This window comes from Argopecten irradians, chromosome 7, assembly GCF_041381155.1.
Source record: "Argopecten irradians isolate NY chromosome 7, Ai_NY, whole genome shotgun sequence".
NCBI lineage: Eukaryota > Metazoa > Mollusca > Bivalvia > Pectinida > Pectinidae > Argopecten > Argopecten irradians.
Window position 1 is genome coordinate 28,798,712 of NC_091140.1, and position 21,274 is coordinate 28,819,985.

At 37.1% G+C, this 21,274-nt stretch overlaps 3 protein-coding genes across 3 annotated transcripts; all 3 read right to left on the bottom strand.

Annotated features, from left to right (window-relative positions):
• Window positions 1-1,886: 1,886 nt before the first annotated feature.
• On the bottom strand, window positions 1,887-2,390 carry LOC138327124 (uncharacterized). The gene has a single exon (XM_069273108.1). It carries the CDS (start codon window positions 2,388-2,390, stop codon window positions 1,887-1,889), a length of 504 nt encoding a protein of 167 aa, XP_069129209.1.
• On the bottom strand, window positions 2,387-2,974 carry LOC138327125 (uncharacterized). The gene has a single exon (XM_069273109.1). It carries the CDS (start codon window positions 2,972-2,974, stop codon window positions 2,387-2,389), a length of 588 nt encoding a protein of 195 aa, XP_069129210.1.
• Window positions 2,975-11,755: 8,781 nt separating this feature from the next.
• LOC138327126 (2-oxo-4-hydroxy-4-carboxy-5-ureidoimidazoline decarboxylase-like) lies at window positions 11,756-13,429 on the bottom strand. The gene is made up of 3 exons (XM_069273110.1): window positions 13,398-13,429; window positions 13,062-13,246; window positions 11,756-12,580 (listed from the first exon to the last, which is right to left on the bottom strand). The coding sequence occupies exons 1-3, from the start codon at window positions 13,427-13,429 to the stop codon at window positions 12,258-12,260; spliced, it is 540 nt and encodes a 179-aa protein (XP_069129211.1). The 3' UTR covers window positions 11,756-12,257.
• Between the last annotated feature and the right edge of the window lie 7,845 nt (window positions 13,430-21,274).

A 21,274-nucleotide genomic window follows, 5' to 3' on the forward strand; every position in this document is an offset into this window, starting at 1 on the left:
AATGCCCTAAATGATTATAATAGTGTAGTTAGTGGTTTGTCTGAACACTGGATAAGAGAAATATAACCTGTCATTTTTCGATACTTATTACTCATTGTGGATACTCAAGTATAGTAAAACCTGTACCTGAGATATACCCATTCCGCTATAAAAGCAAAATTCGAAGGAATGATTGTGTTCTTAACAAAGAAAATGTTCAGGAAATTGTGTGCAGTAGCTCTCGCATTGTATGTGTTGAAATTCAAGAGTCTGATAGTAACTATATTTCGTCTTCTCCGCATACATGCCAGCGTCATCAAGATACGTAGATGTTTTAAATAGATCCTTGATATATGTAAAAACGGAGGTTTATTATTATAGGTGATGTAATGTGAAAATCAGCGGTGCACGTTATATTTTCCAACGGAGTGAAAGATCCACTTTGTTCGAAATGTTCTTTATAATTATAACCTTCTCTCGGTAAATGTTCACACCGAATGTAAAGGTTCAGGATATACATTGGCCGTTCCTCAGGAAACTATAATTGAGCATATTCTTCTTGAATATAGTAAGGTAGACTAAGTTGAAAGGTCTTGCAAAGGTCCTAGACGAATGTGAAATCAAAATATGAACACCTTCATGTATATGTATTTGCTCTTCAAGGACTCCAAGAATTTTAATCAAACAATTTAACGATGAATTTGTTAGGTACAATTAGAGTAATACTGTAAAAACGTCGACCTGTCACGTTGTTGATTATTATGACACACTAAAATCTGTTTTGTTGAATGCTTCAAAACGTATTTGAGAATGTAAATGACAAGTAAACGTTTGTTTATTTGTTTGCTCAAACGTCTTTGTTATGTTGATAGATTACGACACCTTCATCTTCCTTGACATCTTTATTTGAACTGACTTACGAGATGATGTCACGTCAGACCATTGACTATGACGTCATAATCACAATAATAATTCACGACATCCTCGGTGCCGCGGAAAGTTATTAGATATAATAACACATAAAAAGAATATTTATAGTATAAATTTACACAAAGTTATTGATAAAACAATGTCCATTAAAAAGCGTACAATGAAGTGCTTCGCGTTGTGTTTGTTATGCTCACTAGATAATTAAGTTTTTTGTATACGATATTTATAAGTTATTTTGACAATTGCTTATTTCCATTTACCTCTTGCCGAATTATCATGAATTTGAACAACGTCTCCCTCTTTGATCGTTTGTGTAGTATGTCCGGACTTTTTGTAATATTCACGCAATGAAGCGACATATTCTTGTTTCCATCTATGCCAGAAATGTTCGATAAGTTGTTGCTTTCTTAAAAATCGTTTTAAAAGTTGATCATGGGAAACGTCCTCTATAATTTCATCCCCATTAGAACTGCTTTCATCGGGATACGGTAGTCCTTTAAGCTTTCTTCCATACAACAAATGTGATTGGCAGAGTGGATCTGGATCGTTGACATCTGATGAAATATATGTTAATGGCCGGTCGTTAAGAATAGCCTCAACCTCTGTTGTTATTGTCGATAATAATTCCATCGTCACATATGCGCGTCCGAGTACTTTCTTTATGCAATCCTTGGTTATCCCAATCAGTCTTTCCCAATATCCACCATACCCATGCTCGCTTAGGTATAAATTTCCATACAGTCCCTGCTTGGCAAAGTGCGACAGTTACGGCAACAGATTGACTTAGTCGTCGAATATTCTCCACCGCAGAAACGAATGTAGTACCATTATCTGACATCATAATTTTAGGTAAGGACTTTCGGCTGATAAATCGGCAAAAAGCTCGAAGAAACGATTCTTCGGTTAAGTCAGGTACTATCTCTAAATGGACCGCACGTAAAAAGGCAAATGTACACCTTTTTTATCTCTTCCGTTTGCTATTTCACGTGTAGTTCTCCTGTAAAGTCAACTCCAGTAACAGAGAAGGGTTCACTGTCCAGCATCCTATCTTTTGGTAAAAGAGGTGGAGCTTCAGCCAAATATGGTTTCCCGGATACTTTTTTTTTACATGAAACGCATTTCCGTAAAACAGACCTAATTATCTGTCGAGCTGCAGGGATCCATACTCTTTGCCTTAATAGAGTGATAACTGTTCCTGTACCAGCATGGCAGTTTCTTTGGTGAGTGTCTTGTATGAGGAGATGTGTGAATTTATGTTTCCCTGGTAACAGCAACGGGAACTTTGCGTCTGTAGAAATTGGTGCGTTGTTAATACGCCCTCCACATCGTAGCATGTTGCCAGGATCTATGTAAAGCTTGAGCTGTCGAATCAAATGGTGTTGGGTCCTCGATCGCAAACATTCCAGTTCCGTAGAATATATGTTGTGTTGGATGTCGCGAATCCACATGTTTGCGGCACGTTGAAGCTCTCCTGCTGTCATTTTCCCTTGTCCTCACGTTTAAGTAAGTTGTTAACAAATCGGACGACATATGCTGTGACGCGTAAAAGTTTAAGATATGAATTAAATCTTTCTATCTGGACTATGTCCGCCATGTTGCTCGTGGGTTCCATTCCTTTGTCCTTTGCAGTTTCAGAACAATTCTCATTCCCAGTGTCCTCAATGGCTGACAACACAGCTGTGTCGCATTCTTTCCATACAGGCCAACTCTGGGGTTGGGTTATCCAAGGTGGTCCATGAAACCATAGTCTGTTGTCTTGAAATTCTTCAGCAGATATGCCCCTGGTTTGTAAATCTGCCGAATTACAATGCGTAGGAACATATCGCCAGTGTTTGGATCCAGTTAAATCGTTGATTTCTTTCCTTCTGTTTTTTATGAATTTGTTTTGCTGTTTCTCCGACGATAGCCAATGTATGACTATTTGACTGTCACTCCAATATACAACACGTTCAAGTTCTAATTCATCCAGTAAATCTCGCCCCAAGCGAGCTCCTAATACTGCAGCCATCAACTCTAGTTGTGGTAATGTCATTCCCTTTATAGGAGCAACTCGATTCTTGGCCATTACGAAAGATGCTTCAGTATGATTGACAATGTATGCGCAAGCTCCATATGCTTTTTGACTTGCGTCTACGAAGACGTGCATTGTAGAATCATTTATCGTATTGTCGGATTCGACAAAATACTTTCTGGGAATCGAAGTTTTCGCGGTAACGAGTGCTGTATCTACCAAAAATATCTATCCATGAAGTTTTTACTTCTTCTGATAGTTTTTCATCCAATGAGAGTCCATCCTTCCAAAGTCTCTGCATCAGTAATTTTGCGCGAATGGTGACTGGTCCAAGTATGCCTAATGGGTCATAAATTGGTGCTGATTGTTTCAAAACTTCACGTTTTGTGGCTAACAGGTTGTCGATATCCGCTCTTGCTTTCTCGGCGAAAGCGATAGTGTCCGACACCGGATTCCATCTCATTCCAAGTATCTTAACAACATTGTCGGTGTCATGTACATTCTCATTCTCGGCTGCCTTCCGTAAGTCTTTACTGTTTGATGACCAAGACCTCAGATTGAATCCAGCTTGTCTCAGCAAATCTCTTGAACCGCGGAAGTAGTGTAAAGCTTCCTGTTCAGTGTTCACGGATGAAAGTATCTACATATAGATTTCTTTGTAGATCATTGACAATTCTGTCTGACTGCCGTTGAAATGTTTCAGAAGTGTCGCGTTTAAAATGAATGGAGAACACGTGGCGTCGAAGAGTAACCGCTTTGAATCTGTAGGTTATCAATGGACTATCTGATGGATCACGAAGCCAGAAAAATCTTGTCACATCTCTGTCTCCTTCATCAAGGTTTACGTTAAGGAATGTCTTTTCAATGTCTAGATATTCCATATTTCTTCACTCGAAATTTCGCGATGAGTCCTGTAATGTCATTAAGTTTAGGAGGAGTGGACAGTAGACAGCCGTTTAAACTTGAAGATTCTGAATCTTGATGGCAACTGCAATCGTAAACGATCCTGATTGGTGTAGTTGTCGAGTCTTTTTTCACAGGGTGGTGTGGTTATGTAATGTATTTTGTCCCCTGATTTGATGTTGTCATCCGAAACTTTCTCTATGAATCCTCTCTTTTCTTGGTCAGATTGATTTTTGTTTGATTTATCACGTCCTTGGTAACAGTATATGATATCTCCATACATCTTCAATAGGATGTTGCCTTTTTAGTGGTTCTCGAAGAGCGAGTCGTTTTACGACATTAATCGTTCTGTTTCTTGTGACAAATTCATTTGTCGGAAGTTCTTGGTGGTCCTCACGCCAGGGCAACTTAGCAGTATATCTGTTGTTATTGAAGGATATGGAAGTATTCTGATATTCTTCCATGTAACTCGTAGAACTAGTAGAGGTGTCTGGTGTATCCTTTACTCCAAGAGATTAAATTTTTCAAAACTTTTTTAAGTCAGCTTCCTCGGATTTGTGGTTTATCAAAATGTTTATGACCGCAGTATTCATGAATCCCATCGAAGATGCAACAGTTGTTGAGTTTTTGTGTGTGATGATTGGACCGGATAACAGATATCTTAATTTGGACTTGACAGCTGTCGGTCCACTCCCACGAATCACTTTGTTCTGTACTATTGACCAATAGTAGTCTGCTCCAATTAGAAGGTTTATGTTGAATTTCTCATGATGTGTCACAGCGTGAGCTAGCTGTAATCCTCGTAAATAAGGCAACTTTGCAGCGTTAATCCGGGGCTTTCATCTCTATTGGCGCGGCTATCTTTGGTAAGATTACTACCTCCATCGGGATTCTCTCTCCGCTGACAGATTCAATGTATATGCGTGCAGTTTTTAGATGACGTATCTGACCTTCACTTCCCCCAAAAGCAGCTATTTTCATGTTAATAGTTCCAGTAGTCTCGATATTCAGTTATTTGGCTAAATCCTCGGTCATGAAAGAATTCTGTGCTCCTTCGTCTAAAAGAATGCTTGCTGTAGCGTGTTGAAATTCCGGCCATACTGGGGCTATAGCGGTCTTTAATAAAACCTCAAAATGAGATGTAATCGTTGTTGAGTGAAGCGCTGCGGTTTTCTCCTCCTTGTCAGCACCATTATTTCCTTCCGATACATATACCTTAGGATTCCACGATTGTGGAATCTGGTCATTACATATACTAGTGTGATGTCTTTTCCCGCATTTTCTACACTTGAATTTGGAATGACAGTTACTCACTTTATGCGAACCAAAACAGTTTAACCATTTCGCTGCCACAGGAATTGCTCTGATTTTCTGAATTGCCATGATTCTCTGCTGGCATTTCAAACCCTCCCATTATGACGTCATGTATCTATGACGTCAACAGTTTTGCATACACCTATCATCTCACCACGACCTCGACGTCAAGAGTCTTAAAAAGACGGTATCTGCGTCAATTAAAACGACTGAATAAAGACACGTCGCGCATTCCACATGACATGTCATACCTCTATGGAAAGCTGACATAATTACCTAGTAGCTCAGCTTATTGGTAAATAACGTGTTCGCAGTGAAAAAGTTTGCGCTGCCATCAAACGTACGGATGCACTAAAAATTGATAATATTCATCGATTTTTTTTCCGCGAAGTGCAAATTTTATTTGATATTGAGCGATAATACAATATGCGTTTAGTATTTAAATAGTTTATAAATTCACTTGACAAGAAATCGTTTTTTCTCTGTATCACTTTCACTATTACTTGTCACTAACTACAAGGCGACAAAAATCGCACGCCAATGTTACAGAAATAATATGTCCCATTTTGTTGCCACAGTGTGTCGCGTTGTCGCGTTGTCGCTCTGCATAGCCGACATGGCTAACTCTACCAATAACAACACTTTGGAAGCAACATAAAGGCCCGCTACCTTTCTGAAACGGCTTTTTATTTTCAAAATCGGAATGCAAAACAATTTTGGAATATTTTGTAGAGTCGCAAAAGTTATTAGCTTACAGTTAGTAATTCACTTATAATCACATTTCAAGCAATTTAATTAAAGATAAATCAAATGTTAATTTTCATAACACGGGTCGTCTTATGTTTCCCACCGTCGTCCTAATTACCGTGTGTTAGTTGACTATTACTGCGCCAGACGAAAAACAGCGAAATTAATCTTCACTGTTAACATGGATTACACAAATGATTTCACATTTGTTTGGTGTTGTAATCTCATCTTAGGTCATCGATATAATCCTTATTATGTTATAATTGGTTTTTAGAAAAAAAAATCATTTTTGTTTCGAAAGGAAATGGGACTTTAAGATTAAATGTAAAATGTGAGATCTGGTGATAGATATGGGTTTAAATTGTTTTAAGGTTTCCGGACTGAACAACGTTCGACGGATGACGCACTTCTTTTAAAATCCCAATATGAGTACATGTTACGCCACACACACACACACACAACACACACACACACACACACACACACACACACACACACACACACACACACACACACACACACACACACACACACACACACACACACACACACACACACACACACACACACACACACACACACACACACTCAACTATCAAGCACTTCCTTTATTTCCTTAATATACATGTATGTATATATAGGTTTAATAATCAATATTTCATCACACTCTTGATGTGCTGTAACAACACATCTTCAATTAAAATCGAAATCTGGGTTACAGTATTTCTACCTAAAATAACTTCGCTAGGTACGTACATCTGTATATACACGGGACCACTAGAAGGTGACCGACAAATATGATATCTAGTAATTTGCTAAAAACTATGCTTCACCATGTCTTTACTCTTTATTTCTTTCCAACAAAATGGATGTTGCCAAAATTAGTAATTCTATTACATATATGTCCATATACGATGTCATAGCTATAACATGGAGATCAGTCGAACAATTAAGGGAGCTATATAACTAAAACTCAGAAAATGAAGTGATCGGTAATTTAGCGTTTTGAATAAGTTTCCGATGTAACATAAACATTATTTATATAAATGTTTAATAGCAATAATCAAAACTTAAGCACTAGCCTAATATAATGTATATATACATGTAGTTTCTAATATACACGGAGATTTTAATTTTGCTAAATTCGCGGACCCATCAAAATTTGCGAAATTTATTTTACTTCGAAAAAAATAACAAAATCATGGTTTTCATATATTATATGTCTTTTGAATGACGCTTTCAAATGTGACATAGATGATTCGCAAAGATAAGTCCCCGCAAATATTTTTCCAACAGTAAATCGTGAAACTTTATATGCATCCGCGAAATTTAGAGTCTATATACACAGTATATAAACATGTTCGTGCATCTACGTTGAACCGTTTTGGAGTTACAATAAACTGTAATTTGTTAATTTTGTTTTTTATAGTAACAGATAACATAACAAAAGTAGAAGGTTCCGGATAGCAAAAGGTACAACTATGACACCAGCCTAACATATACACAAAGTTTCGTGAAAATAAGTTGAACGGTTTCGGAGTAAGGTAACTTTAAATTTGTGTCATCACATATGCAATTTTCCAGCACTTCTCATGTCGGTGCAGGGACATTACACATATATTGATGACGTCGTTAACAATGCAAAACGTGACGTCAAAATTCGTTAAAAAGCACATCGGCCCAAATCGGCCCTGTGGCAGTCAACGTAAAAATCCGATCGGCCCAAATCGGCCCTGTGGCAGCCTAAGGGTTAAACAAACGTTCTTGGACTTCACAATGTCTATGCGTGCTTTGTAATCGGTAATGTTTGTACATTGGTTAGGTGAGTGCATCTCCCGGCAAAACAAACACGGCTTTCTAGTATTGGCGCTTGTATTCGGTATACCTTGTGTCTTTCCTTTTGTCCTCTTGTTGTCTGAGGTTCCGGTTACAAAAGTTGCCGTAGGTATAACTTCCGGTTCATTTTCTCCGGCTTCCAAAATGCATATTTCCTTCCCGATAGCCTCGCGCAAGGATTTCAACTCCAATTATCGCCTCCGTTATCTGTAGTGATATTCTGTCTTACGTTGGGCGGTAGTTTGTTCTTGATTATTGGTGTAAGGAGAGACCCAAATGATTCCTCACACTGTCCTAAAGACTCTAAACCTCTGATGTACGACTCCATCTTAACGTGAAATGATCTGAGACTACTTGCGTTAAATCGCGGGGCAGGGATATTTATCAAATGTTCCATGTATGCGTTTGTAACTTTGTGGGTCTGTCCAAACCTTTTCAAGAGAATGTCTATAGCTTGTAAATAGCTATTGTTCGTGACAGGAAGACCTTCAATGCACTGTGACGGTTGGCCATGTAATTGCGCTTTTAGATAACTAAATTTTTGAATGTCTGTCAAACAAGTATTGAAATGAATCGTTGACTGAAGCGATTCCCAGAATGTTTTCCACTGTAACATATCCCAATCAAAAATCGGGAGACTCAGCTTAGGAAGTTTATGAAATTGAGAAGATACACTTGAACTTGAAGAAAGCTGGTGTCCGCTTAAGTTTGTATTAATTCTGGGGGCAAAGTTCTGTGCGTTGACATTTAGCGGCTGTGAAATTTCATTCTGAGCGTGGTGCGAAACTGGTATGTTTAACTGGTCAATGTATTTGAGAATTTCAGCGATTTCACAATCAACTTCAAATATATACTTATCTGAGTTTTCGAATTCATCGGCAATGTCGTCTTCTTCAATTAGGGTATCTGTTCATTGATTTTCTGGATGTTTGCCTTCTTTTCTTGTACCGATGTCAAGGCTGTGTTGATTCCGGTAAAGTCATCATTTGATTTAAAATCCTCTAATTTTCCTAGCAGTCGTGTTATGGCCCGCTTGTTGCCAGTTCTTATGTTCTTTAGCTTCTGTAACTTCATTCTTTACGTTTGTCACGGCACCAATGTTATGTTGATAGATTACGACACCTTCATCTTCCTTGACATCTTTATTTGAACTGACTTACGAGATGACGATACGTCAGACCATTGACTATGACGTCATAATCACAATAATAATTCACGACAGTCTTATTAACAGCCAGCGTCATGTAAGAACGTCCTCCCATATATACGGTGTGTTGCGTTATGAAGTGTATGATGTATGTCGGCGCTGCCGGTAGGGCGTTAGAACTGCTGCCCCTTTGCATGATCGTAAAAGGCGACTAAATTTAGGATTACTTTGTTCTTCCTAGCGTCTCCCCTGGACACCACCTCACTTTTGGCCTTTGGTTGAGCGCTCGCCCTTGTGAGGAAGGCTCTGGGTTCTATGCCCTGGCTGATACCACCAAAGTCTATAAAAGTGGTAGTTTCTACTCCTGCTTAGCGGTTAGCATAACGGATTTGCCTGTTGTCAGTTTAATGTGACCGGGTGGGGTGTGTTGCTTGGTGTCTTCGTTGGCATGCTTTAGTGATATAGCTCTATAAAAGGTCAATAGTTCCACTATACAAGCAGACACAACACGAATATACCTCAGTCTCCTAAAATACGCACCTCGTACACATACACGCAACACAATCTGAAATCTGAAACTGTGAAATGTAGATACGCCTGAACGTTCAACTGAACCGCTAACTCTAGAAACAAACTAGAACATTGGGATGGTTATGTAAACTTGCATTTGCAAAATTCAAGTCATTAAGAATTTTAATTGTTGCATTGTCATAAGCCATTTTTTCATTATTGGGTAATCACGGACTTATGTTTTTTTTTTTTTTTTTTTAATTATTCAAGTTATTTCAAATTGGAACCAGGAAGTCAATTACACGTGACCTCATTTTGCTCAATGGTTTGACTAACTTAATTATCGGTAGTAATTAGATATTTCCCTGGCAAGGAATATAACAGGAAAAGAGAATAATTTTCACTCACTTCTTCACCATAACAAAAGTTCTATGTTGAGCATATCAACCAACCGAAACTTTTGTGGTGGATAGTCGATTGATTCAATAGGCTTAATATTTGTTTGTTATATCAAATTAACGTTCTCTTAACAGCAAGGGTCATGTTTGTTTGCTTGATTAATTAACGTCCTATTAAAACAGCCAGGGTCATGTACGGACGGCCTTCCATGTATGCGCTGTGTAGTTTATATGAAGTGCAAGGTGCATGTTTGGGGATACGCGTTATGTTCGTGTTGTGTCTTCTTGTACAGTGGACCTCTTTACCTTTTTCTTTAAGGATTAACTTGAACATATTTTTTATGTTATGGATATACATGTATAACACAAAAATCTGAGTGTACTCTAAATATGATGAGAGTACACTCAGATTTTTATGTTATATCTTCATAACATAAAAAAATCTATTCAAATTAATCCTTAAATTCAATTTACTAAAGATAATCTCTTCAATACTCAAAATTCACTTTTGTCCATGAAATCATTCCCTGGCCGAGACACACCAAAGTCTATAAAAGTGGTAGTTTCTGCTTCTGCTTAGCGCTCAGCATACAGGGAGTTGGACGACTGGTTCGCCCGTTGTCAGTATAATGTGACCGGGTGGGGTGTGTTGCTTGGTGTCTTCGGCGGCATGCTTCAGTGATATAGCACTATAAAATGGGCAACAGTTCCACTATACAAGAAGACACAACATGCATATACCGCAGTCTCCCAAACACGCACCTCGCACAACATACACGCAACACACCGCATACATGGGAGGACGTCCTTATATGACCATAGCTGTTAACAGGACGTTAATTATTCAAAAAACAAAGAAAACGCCGTCATCTCAGCCAATCAGAAGCAACGTCCCACACGGCGACGCCATTTTTTCCTTTGTGGGCCGATAAAGTAAATCTTTAAGCCAATGAAAATGCTCGTAACAAGCAAAATTGAATTATAGTGCTGTATCACTGAAGCATGCTGCCGAAGACAACAAGCAACAAACCCCATCCGGTCATATTATCGTCTCGGCCAGAGGACAGAACCCAAAGCATACATCACAGGGGCGAGCACTCAACATGAGGCCAAAAGTAAGGCTGCATCAAAATGTATTTTGTATTTCAAATTTATTCTTTTCTGTGGCCGAATGAGTCTAGTCCAATAGTTTTAAATGCTAGTGACGCTATATTATATGAAATATTGTAACCTGCAGTTGCCATATATACTGACCAATATTTACTGCCGGATAAACTTGTGCTTTATCAGTCAATACGAAATCATTTATCCGTCAACACGATTCGCGTGAATTTGTTCCATATATGACGTAACTTTTCAAACTTGACACCGAAACTTAACCTTCCGGGGATTTTAACATCATCCAATTTCGCCGAAACACGACGTCACGTCCACATGCATGACGTCAATTTTGACGATATCAAAACCCTTCTATGACGGTCTTTTTCTTGGCTCATAGCAACGGTCTGTATTATAAATAATTTTTTATTTGGGGAATTTCCATGTCTCCGCATTTTTAAGTCTCTCACCAATACAAAATTCATTTTTGTACACGTATTGTAATCCGAGTTTTTTTTCTCGGATTTTCGTCTCCAGCACCAAAGTAAGCCTTGTAATATAGATACTAACCATGTAGTATCTATATAACCGTTATGCAAGCCAATCTGATTAAAATACAGATCCTTTTTATCACTACGTTGGATAAGAGAATTGAACGTAGTGGTTATAAGGATCTGTGTTTTAATCAGATTGTATGCAAGCATGTTTTGATTACATTAGTTTCGATATCCTTTGTCGTAAGAATAATATCAATGCTTGATTTTTAAATTCATCTGTTGAAAGTGAAGTCAGATTTAAGAGATTAAGTAGCGTTTAAATGTGTACCAGTCAGTTGACTCGAGTCTATGAATAAAAATATACTGTAGTTGATATTTTTCATATTGGTTTAATATATTTTATTGAAGAATCAAAACCTAGTCAGAAAATGTATACAAACAATTTATGACTTACAAAGAAACAAAGGGATTATTAAAGTTTGAATTATTGAATTAAAGAAGATTTATTTTGAATTATACATTTTGCAAAATAAGCAATGCATAGTATAGCAGTGTAAGGGAGATAACTCCTTAGTATAGTTTCTCAGTCGTGTTGAATGAAATAGTATCGGTTTACTGTCACTGAGCGTCAAACTATATTGGCATAATGTCTAGCCATTTGTATTGGCAAAATCCCTTAACCCTGGCGAACATTAGATTTACACTACATACCATACTATATAATTCATAACATCTAATTATTAGCAAGGAGAGAGATACCTTTACCATTACCATGGTGATAGCGAAAAATTATCGTTTTAGCCCATCGCCAACTACGTAGAATATATTTACAGGTAAATAACATTGCCTTTGAATGTTTAGTCATCTGAATATTTTGTCCCATGAGATCACTCCTCCACAATATCTAACAGTCCCAACAAAGCGATCTGTTGCACTTGCTGGATTCCGTTCCTTACTTCAGTGATGTCATTTTCTATTCGACATTTTAGTCCCTCCAAAATGGTATCCTTTTTGTTTTTGCGGGCACATATAACAAAAGGAAAACCAAACTTGTTCCTGTAATTATTATTTCTCATTTGCAGTGTTTTCTTTTCTTCCTTTGTTAAATCAGTAATACCTGCAACCTTCTGTTCTTTTTGGGACTCGGCTGATAAACCCCTTGAAATCTTTCCAGCAATATCCTGAAACAAGCGTATTACTCCTCGCTGACCTGAAAATACAGTCACGTTTTTCCGTAGCATAACTTACGAACTGTTCATTCTTTGTACATCGCTTTTACTTTAATTAATTTATCAGAATACTTGATAACACAAAATAAATGTACGTTTAAAAGTGCGATTCCATTGATTTTCCAATGGATAACGTCAATAAGCAACGTCGACGCCTCTATTGTGACGTCATGATAACGTCGGGTTTTCTTGTCATCCTCGGATTTTTTTCTTCTTCATTGTAGTATAAAATTAATTAGAAAATGAATTATTAATGTGTGAAATAATAAATCAGATTCCAGTCTTAGTTTTGTTGACCATTTATGATAGTATCAACCATCTCTTATCTTCTATAGTTCTGATGATAAAAACAATTTTCGTATTACATGCATCTACACTTCTTTTTATAAAACATTCCTCCTATCATCAACGTGTTTTCTGCTTTTTACATAACTTTTTATAATATACCCTAATATGACCTACCGTCATCAGGAAGATTGTCTAGGAAGTCACACACGAGCTGATGTAGGTGATGAACATTCCTGAATGGACGGTGCTGCCACACAGCGGCAGCGCACAGAGAACAATGCTCGACGACGTTACCAAATATGGAGACAAAATCATCGCAATCCAGTTTGTTTACATCCACTATACTGAGCAACGTCTCTCTAAAAAAGAATATAATAAAGCAATATATGTATATAGACAGTCAAATATCAAAGAAACACAATTTAACAAAGCATGAGAATTTTTTGACTCGTGCCCTTTCCGGGCCTTGAACTCACGATCTACGGCACCCAATCGCCTACCCAAACATACCTGCGCCTTCTACCACTGCGCCACATCCACATCCCCAAAAAAGGATGTTTCCATGACGAAGCGGTAGTCGGTTCGATATGCTGACATGATCACTGTGGAAATTGTCAAGTTAAATCTTTGGATCAACAACACATAGTGAATATGATACATTGTGTTTAGTAAATATTAAATATCAAAGAAACACAATTTAACAAAGCATGACAATTTATTGACTCGTGCCTCCCATCGATACGGTGTGTCGCGTATATAGATAGTCACTAATATTGGTTTTAAGTTGTGGAGTTTATATTGAAATCTTATAGACCTCTGCTTAGCGTTCAACATGAACGGACTCAGTGGTTCTGTGAGATAACACTGTAAAAAGGACAAGAGTTATGCTATCACAAGAACACACAATATGAATTTACGACAGCCTCCCAGGACACACATTCACACATCACAACACATTGCACACATGGGAAGCTGTTCTTTGATACTTAGGTTGTCAAACATAATACTAGAATCAGTATATATTTACGTCCTATTAACAGCCAGGGTCATGTAAGGACGGCCTCCCATCGATACGGTGTGTCGCGTGTGTGAAGTATGTGGTGCGTGTTTTGGGAGACTGCAGTATATTCTTGTTGTGTAATCGTGTAAAGTGGAACTCTTGTCCTTTTATAGTCTATATCACTGAAGCATGCCACCGAAGACACCAAGCAACACATATAACTCTCTCACATTATACTGACAACGGGCGAACCAGTCGTTCCTTTCCCGGTATGCTGAGCGCTAAGCAGGAACTACCACTGTTATAGACTAAGGTGTGTCTCGGCCTGGGGTCAGAATCAAGACTCTTCCTCACAGGGAGAGCGCTCAACTGAAGGCCAAAAGCCAAATGGTGTCAAGCGAGACGTTATAGGAAGAAGAATTAGTTAGGATGAAGAGAAAAGATAAGATCCTAATTAAGATCACCACCTGAAGGACAAAATTTTTAATTAAATTTGCCAGCAATGATGACAAATATGAGTAGATGTGCAGGGTTTTTTCCCTCGCAATTCTATTGCGATGGTTTGTTTGATTAATTAACGTCCTAATGGACAGCTATGGTCATGTTAGGGACGGCACCCTCCCATGTATTCGGTGTGTTGTGTGTATTTTGTACGTGTTTTGGGAGACTGCGGTATATTCATGCTGTGTCTTCTTGTATAGTGGTATTGTTTTTATAGTGATATATCACTTAAGCATGCCGCCGAAGACACCAAGCAACACCCCACCCGGTCAAATTATACTGACAACTTGCGAACCAGTGTTGCTATGGTAACCAGGTCACTATACATAAGTTTTGTAAACTGGTTATTAACTCATAATCGAAGGCCCAATTCCGTTCAAACCTGGTCAATTGTGTAACCTATGGCTGTTTAAAATTTGACATATCACATTTCATTTCGGAATATTTTATTGTCAGATGTTACAGACAATAGGAATTGGGCAACAGGCAACATGCCTATACACGCCCTCTCCTTACATATTAACAGTAGATACAAATTAATATTGATATATACATAAATCTATCTGAATTGCTATATTTAGTTAATGATGATGATGATATCCTAAAACATCAAGCTAGATATTGATAAACATCATATACAAAATGTCTCCTAGTTCATATCATTACAAATAGAAAAATATGATTTTACAACATATTCAACGAATTCAACGAAATCTATTCAACAAAATCAGCGAAATCTATTGGTATCTCTGACAAAGCACTGAACCTTATCCAATATAACTTTATTAATGTTAATATCGTGTCTTTCACAGCGATGAAAAATGTTTGTGTGTCAGTGGTATATCATTGTCAAGTTCCAAGATAGAGTTAAAAAGGAGCCGTCTAGGGCTGACGTATAAAGGACAGTATAGAAAATAGTGTTCACAATCTTCGTTTTGATATTCACAGATGGCAGGCTGGACTGTCACTGAGATGAGAATTAAAGAGATCCGTTTTAAGGTTACTAGCAAAATTTCTCAACTGACATAATAAAATATTTGACATACGATCACCATCATATTTGAAAATATCGGAACATTGAGCTCTATTATCAAAGATATATGTATTTACTGTAAAACATTTGATGGATCTAACAGATGACATTGTAGGAAATGGACAGGACGGTTCGTTCCACTCGGTCATGATAGACGGGAAGAAGCTGTTTTTATATAACTGGGTTCTAGCAGCAGGAACATTAAAATAATCTATTATGTCGGAAATTATAATTATCACTAATATTTATAGAAGGTTGTAATAATTCATAAATATGAGAAGGGCAATTCTTATTAAATATATTGAAAAAAAGTTATATTTCGATGTAGATGTCGTTTAAGAAGTGGTACTAGGCCAGATTCTTTATAAATTATAGCGTGACATATCACATATAACAGTCAACATGGAAACGAAATGAAGGAGCGTTTGGTTGTTACCACGTTCTCTACAGGTAGTAGCGGGGATATAAGTAAGGCATTGTTCAAAGTACACAAAGGTCAACATTTGATCTTAAATCAAACACATTTTGAATTTTCCAGTAACTGAAGCTTGGCAGTGTAAAAATAAAGAAGGCGACATTTTAAGATCAATCAATACCGTTTTGTACACAAATATGGATATCTTTTCAAATAATCCTGTCGAACCTGTCTGAAAAGAATGGGCTTATCAACACGGAGAGAGCAAATACACTATACACCTAGTGACATGGCTGTTGAAGACATTTTTTTTCAATCGGGGATTCGAATAAGAAGCGATCATTAAATAGACTGTATATAGATCCATCTACGAAACAAGCATTCGTTAGATTATACATAAAGCTACTAGAGCCCAATCGTGTTTATTGGTGTCCGAGGTGTTGAAGTTTTCTTATGTTTCATGACGTCTAGTGACATTTCTATGGCGTGTTTTATTTGTTTTATATTGCACAATATGCAAAATGAAACACACAGTATCCGAAGTTTCAAACCTTATACAGTTTGTGTCTGAAGGTTGGCGAGTTATAGACCTTGCCCCAGTATGATACCTATACAGGTGTATGTTATCAATTCAGTGGACCAACTCGAAATAGAGGTTCAACAACACCGTTTTGTACACAAATATGGATATCTTATCAAATAATCCTGTCGAACCTGTCTGAAAAGAATGGGCTTATCAACACGGAGAGAGCAAATACACTATACACCTAGTGACATGGCTGTTTGAGACATTTATTTCAATCGGGGATTCGAATAAGAAGCGATCATTAAATAGACTGTACATAGAGATTTAACAGCGATATTTAAAAATGTTAATAGATCATTAGGCTGAGTTTTTCACACAGACTGAATGTTGTTGTTTGAACTTCTGCCAATGTCCTGACTATTTCTAAAAACATGAAAATTGGAAATAAAATATCAATTGAATCATTGAAGACGCCTGTTCGTTCCAATTCTATTTTAGAGAACATTTCACTAAATAATTTTACTTAGACCACAGTGTTAAAGTTTGTTAAAGTTTGGTGATGCATTATTAAAACAATTGAATATTAGTTTTAGCTACTATGTTCTATAATTTAAGCTTGTCTGGGAATAATTACTATTTACTTGTCAGAAAACATTTTTACTTTTGAAATTCATAATTAACCAGCCAATCAGCGACCGGGTCAAAAATCTGTCCTGGGCTCAATGTATACACAGGGGCCATTTCGAAAGTCTTTTTATTTATTTATAAAAGTGGTAGTTTCTGCTTAGCGCTTAGTATAACGGAAGTGGGACGACTGGTTCGCATGTTGTCAGTATAATGTGACCGGGTTGATTGTGTTGCTTTGTGTCTTCGGCGGCATGCGTCAGTGATATAGCACAATAAAAAGAGAAATAGTTCCACTATACAAGACACAACACGAATATACCCCTAAACACGCACTTCGCTTTTCACACACGCTACCCACTGTATACATGGGAGGCCGTCCTTACATGACCCTGGCTGTTAATAGGACGTTAAAATAATCAAACAAACAAACACACAAATTTTTATTTAGTTGGTTGTTCCTTTTACGAGTTGCTTCCCCGTAATAGTCTAATTCATAACACGAGCTATCGTGCAGTAGCTGGCAACATCTTAACCTATAAATGTCTAATGGCGAAATATTTTCATGTCCTCAAAATATCTCTACGCTTATCCATTACTATAATATACCTGTTTTCTCTAATAACTATATAATAAAATTTAACCTAATACATGAAACCAAACTAAAGTAATCGGATGGGTTGTTCTTGTACCGTGTCATTAGCGACATGTTTCGGTAAGATAAAAAGTGTTACACTATAGTATACAATACACAATAGTTACACTTTTAACACAAAGGACACAACACGACCATACTGCAGTCTCCCAAATTACGTACACGCAACACACCGGATGTAATAGGGCGTTAATAGACCTAATCAAACATAAGTCTAATTTGAGTAGATACTTCCACTTTTATAGACTGTGTATCTCGGCGAGGGGACAGCAACAAGGGCCTTAATTACAGCTTCATATTAGCGCAACACTCATCGTTTCATCAACATTGTGCATGAGTTTTCTAGTGGGTTTTAGCAAAATCTATTTCATCCTATGCAACTTTTTTTTTTTATTAAATCAACATTTACATTTTGTGTTTTAGTTTTACTTGCCTTTGTTATCCTGATCTTTCAGATACAGTCCTTGTTTATATCATGATATTAATGCCTGCCTTGTTGTTTGGCCCTAACTGACCTTAGTTGTCTATGGGCCGTAAAACTAAAACAAACTAACAAAATTACATCGAACATTAAACTGAAGGTCAAAAGTGAGATAGTGCCAAGGACAACGTTAGGAAGAAAAATAAATAAATAAATTGGACAGGGGACAAAACTACCGTGGTCAAAATAAAGGCAGTGTCCAGGGAAACGTGTCATTATTGGACCTCTGATGGCCTTTGACCGATAAGTTCTAATTTTTTATGTAGATACCGGGGTACTTGGTAGAAAGAGTCACTTGGAACACTTTCGAGTTATGAGGAGATAAACAGGGAGGTCAATTTTCTGTTTTAGCCAATATTTACGTGACCACATTATACTTTTTATCCCCCGCCCAACGAAGTTGGCGGGGGATATACAAATGGGTTCCGTCCGTCCGTCCGTCCGTCCGTCCGTCCGTACGAATGGTTTCCGGAGCATAAACTCTAAAGATTTTGTGTAAGAATCGTTTCCGGAGCACAACTCTAAAACCAGCAGAGATATTTCCATGAAACTTCATAGACACATTGTTCTTATGGTCTAGTAGTGCCTTTTGCTATTTTTAGGTTTTCACTTTTTGTGCTTTTTTCTGTAACCATAGAAACATTGCTGAAAATATCATATTTTTGTAGCAGGTTCCTTTCCGGAACATAACTCTAAAACCAGCAGAGATATTTCCACGAAACTTCATAGACACATTCTTTTTATGGTCTAGTAGTACCTTTTGCTATTTTTAGGTTTTTAATTTTTTGCACTTTTTCCGTTACCATGGAAACATTGCTGAAAATAACATGGTAAATGATAAATGTTACTTTGCAAAACTCCACCCATCTTTGTGTATATAGTCTAATATAAGTGTCAACCTGATTCAACAATTGCAGCCCCGCTCTACTTTAATTATACTCCATCTTTCTTTAGCTCAACTTCCATTTTCCTGGGTTTTTTCCATACACATAAGTCTCCACAATCACACTTACTTCAGCTTTGATATCTCCATTGGCGGGGGATCTGAATGACTATGTCCTTGTTTTCATACACATAAGTCTCTACAATCAAACTTACTTCAGCTTTGATATCTCCATTGGCGGGGGATCCGAATGACTATGTCCTTGTTTTCTTAATTGTCATGTACTGATATTTTGAATATAAGATTAAAGATGCTCCACCGTCGACAGAGCATGAATGATAATTCAACAATAATTGAACAATAATTAGTTTTTAATTGTGTAGTCTATATATATGTCCAATTAACACAAAAAATAATTTAAATAATTTGTTTTGGCTTTGGTGCATTCGCAATCAGTACTTCATTCCATATAGGATATAGTGCCACGGATTTTTTTCGGGGTGCAACTACTTATTTTTCATATTTTCAACTTGAAGTAAAATTTGAAGCTCAAACTTTTCAATGGTGGTAATGGTGTAAAGCAAGTAACTTTTCTAACTGAAGAAAAGTACTCAATCCTCTGCGCCTGTTTTTGATTGTGAAAAAAATACTATTTGTGAGCGGTGGAGCATCTTTAAAGATGTATGGTCTGTGACTTGTTGTATTTTTGGCATAGAAAAGGTATTTAGAGTGCTCTACATATTTTTCTCCGCTTCTCTAAGTTTTAAACTTTCGATATTTACCGAGTTTTGTAAAGTTCGCATTCGCAAAGTTGTTAAACAATTAAATTGAAATATTGATTTTTAACGTGTTCACGTTTAAAATAGCTCGGAAATGTCCGAACTGTTCCGATCTATTCAGATCTGTACGAGTATTGCCGATATTGACCAAGTGATATGGCTTGGAAGGTTCCGATCTATACGGGTATCGCCGATGTCGGTCACGTGATGCAACTCGGTTTTCCGATATTACCCGAAAGTTTGAAACAAGGCGTTGACTGTGGCGGTTCTTTCAAAACGTGGGATATTTCATGCGACATTTACCGCCATGTCAATAGTATTTTGATGATTTCATGGATTTGAACCATCATATATAAGCATCCATATTCACATATTGCATGTTTTATGAGAGTTTGTGATGGTGAAAATTACAAGAATTACAACTTTAAGAAAAATTACCAAAGTATGTAGGCCTATTATCAAAAAGGAGATCATTGTGACCTAATTCTGTAAAACATCCAAAATGCTTTATTGCTACTATTTTTTGCCTTTATATACGTAGGACCGATGTTTATACCAGTTACTAAGTGTCTTCCTAAATGGTTGGAATCTTTCGATTTAAGAAAAGCTTCTCATTTTTTAATGATTTGGTTGCAAGTCTTCTTGTGCATGTCCATACTATTTACTCAATATATCAAATATATCTAGGTAAATATATAAGATATTCGTTTCACTTTTTACTTTTTCCCACCAAAAGTTGACATAAACGGTATTACTTTTAAGTCATAATATCGAATTCAAAGGTCAAACGAATCATTCTTCGGGCGATAATTCCTAACTACTTTAAATACAGATGGATATACCATATATCGAGCTTCAACATTGGGCAGCGTTACTGCTATTTGCATGATGTAATTAATCGGGTCATGTTGGAATTGGATCAAAATAGCGGCAAAAATATATTTCAATTATCAAAAGGGATGTCCCAAGGTGATAACATTAATGCATCATTTTAATTAACGTGATACACAAAAGTTTCTTCGAAAGCAACACCAGTAGTAGAATGTATTGGTTATATTTGGTTAATTACATTATGGTGCATATAATACTAAATAATTGTGCCTGCTAAGCCTTTTATACAGGATCGTAAAAGGCGACTAAATTTAGGATTTTTATTTAGTTTTCTTCCTAACGTCTCCACCCCACCTCACTTTTGGCCTTCAGTTGAGCGCTCGCCCCTGTGAGTAAGGTTGTGGATTCTGTCTCCTCATGGCTACAGCCAACACATCGCGTGGAGTGTGCTTGTCGGGTGTCTTTAGCGGTATGCTAAAATGCGATAAAAATATAGAATTGCATGATCGTAAAAGGCTGTTAACCTTTATCTTATTCCTGACAAAGATTGGCAGTTTCTGACCGACAAACATACAGTATAGTGTGTTGTGATATTTAAAACAAGTTGCCGGACTCGAAACATAAGGAGGAGTCTTACATATCTAGTTTATTTATATTTA

Excerpts from the sequence above, each read along its gene's own strand:
- LOC138327124 (XM_069273108.1), bottom strand. The coding sequence starts at position 2,390 with ATGACAGCAGGAGAGCTTCAACGTGCCGCAAACATGTGGATTCGCGAC.
- LOC138327126 (XM_069273110.1), bottom strand. The coding sequence starts at position 13,429 with ATGTGGATGTGGCGCAGTGGTAGAAGGCGCAG. Across the intron at positions 13,247-13,397 it reads CGCAGTGGTAGAAGGCGCAG|AGAGACGTTGCTCAGTATAG; the intron begins GTATGTTTGGGT and ends ATTCTTTTTTAG. Across the intron at positions 12,581-13,061 it reads AGACAATCTTCCTGATGACG|GTCAGCGAGGAGTAATACGC; the intron begins GTAGGTCATATT and ends CTGTATTTTCAG.
- LOC138327125 (XM_069273109.1), bottom strand. The coding sequence starts at position 2,974 with ATGGCCAAGAATCGAGTTGCTCCTATAAAGGGAATGACATTACCACAA.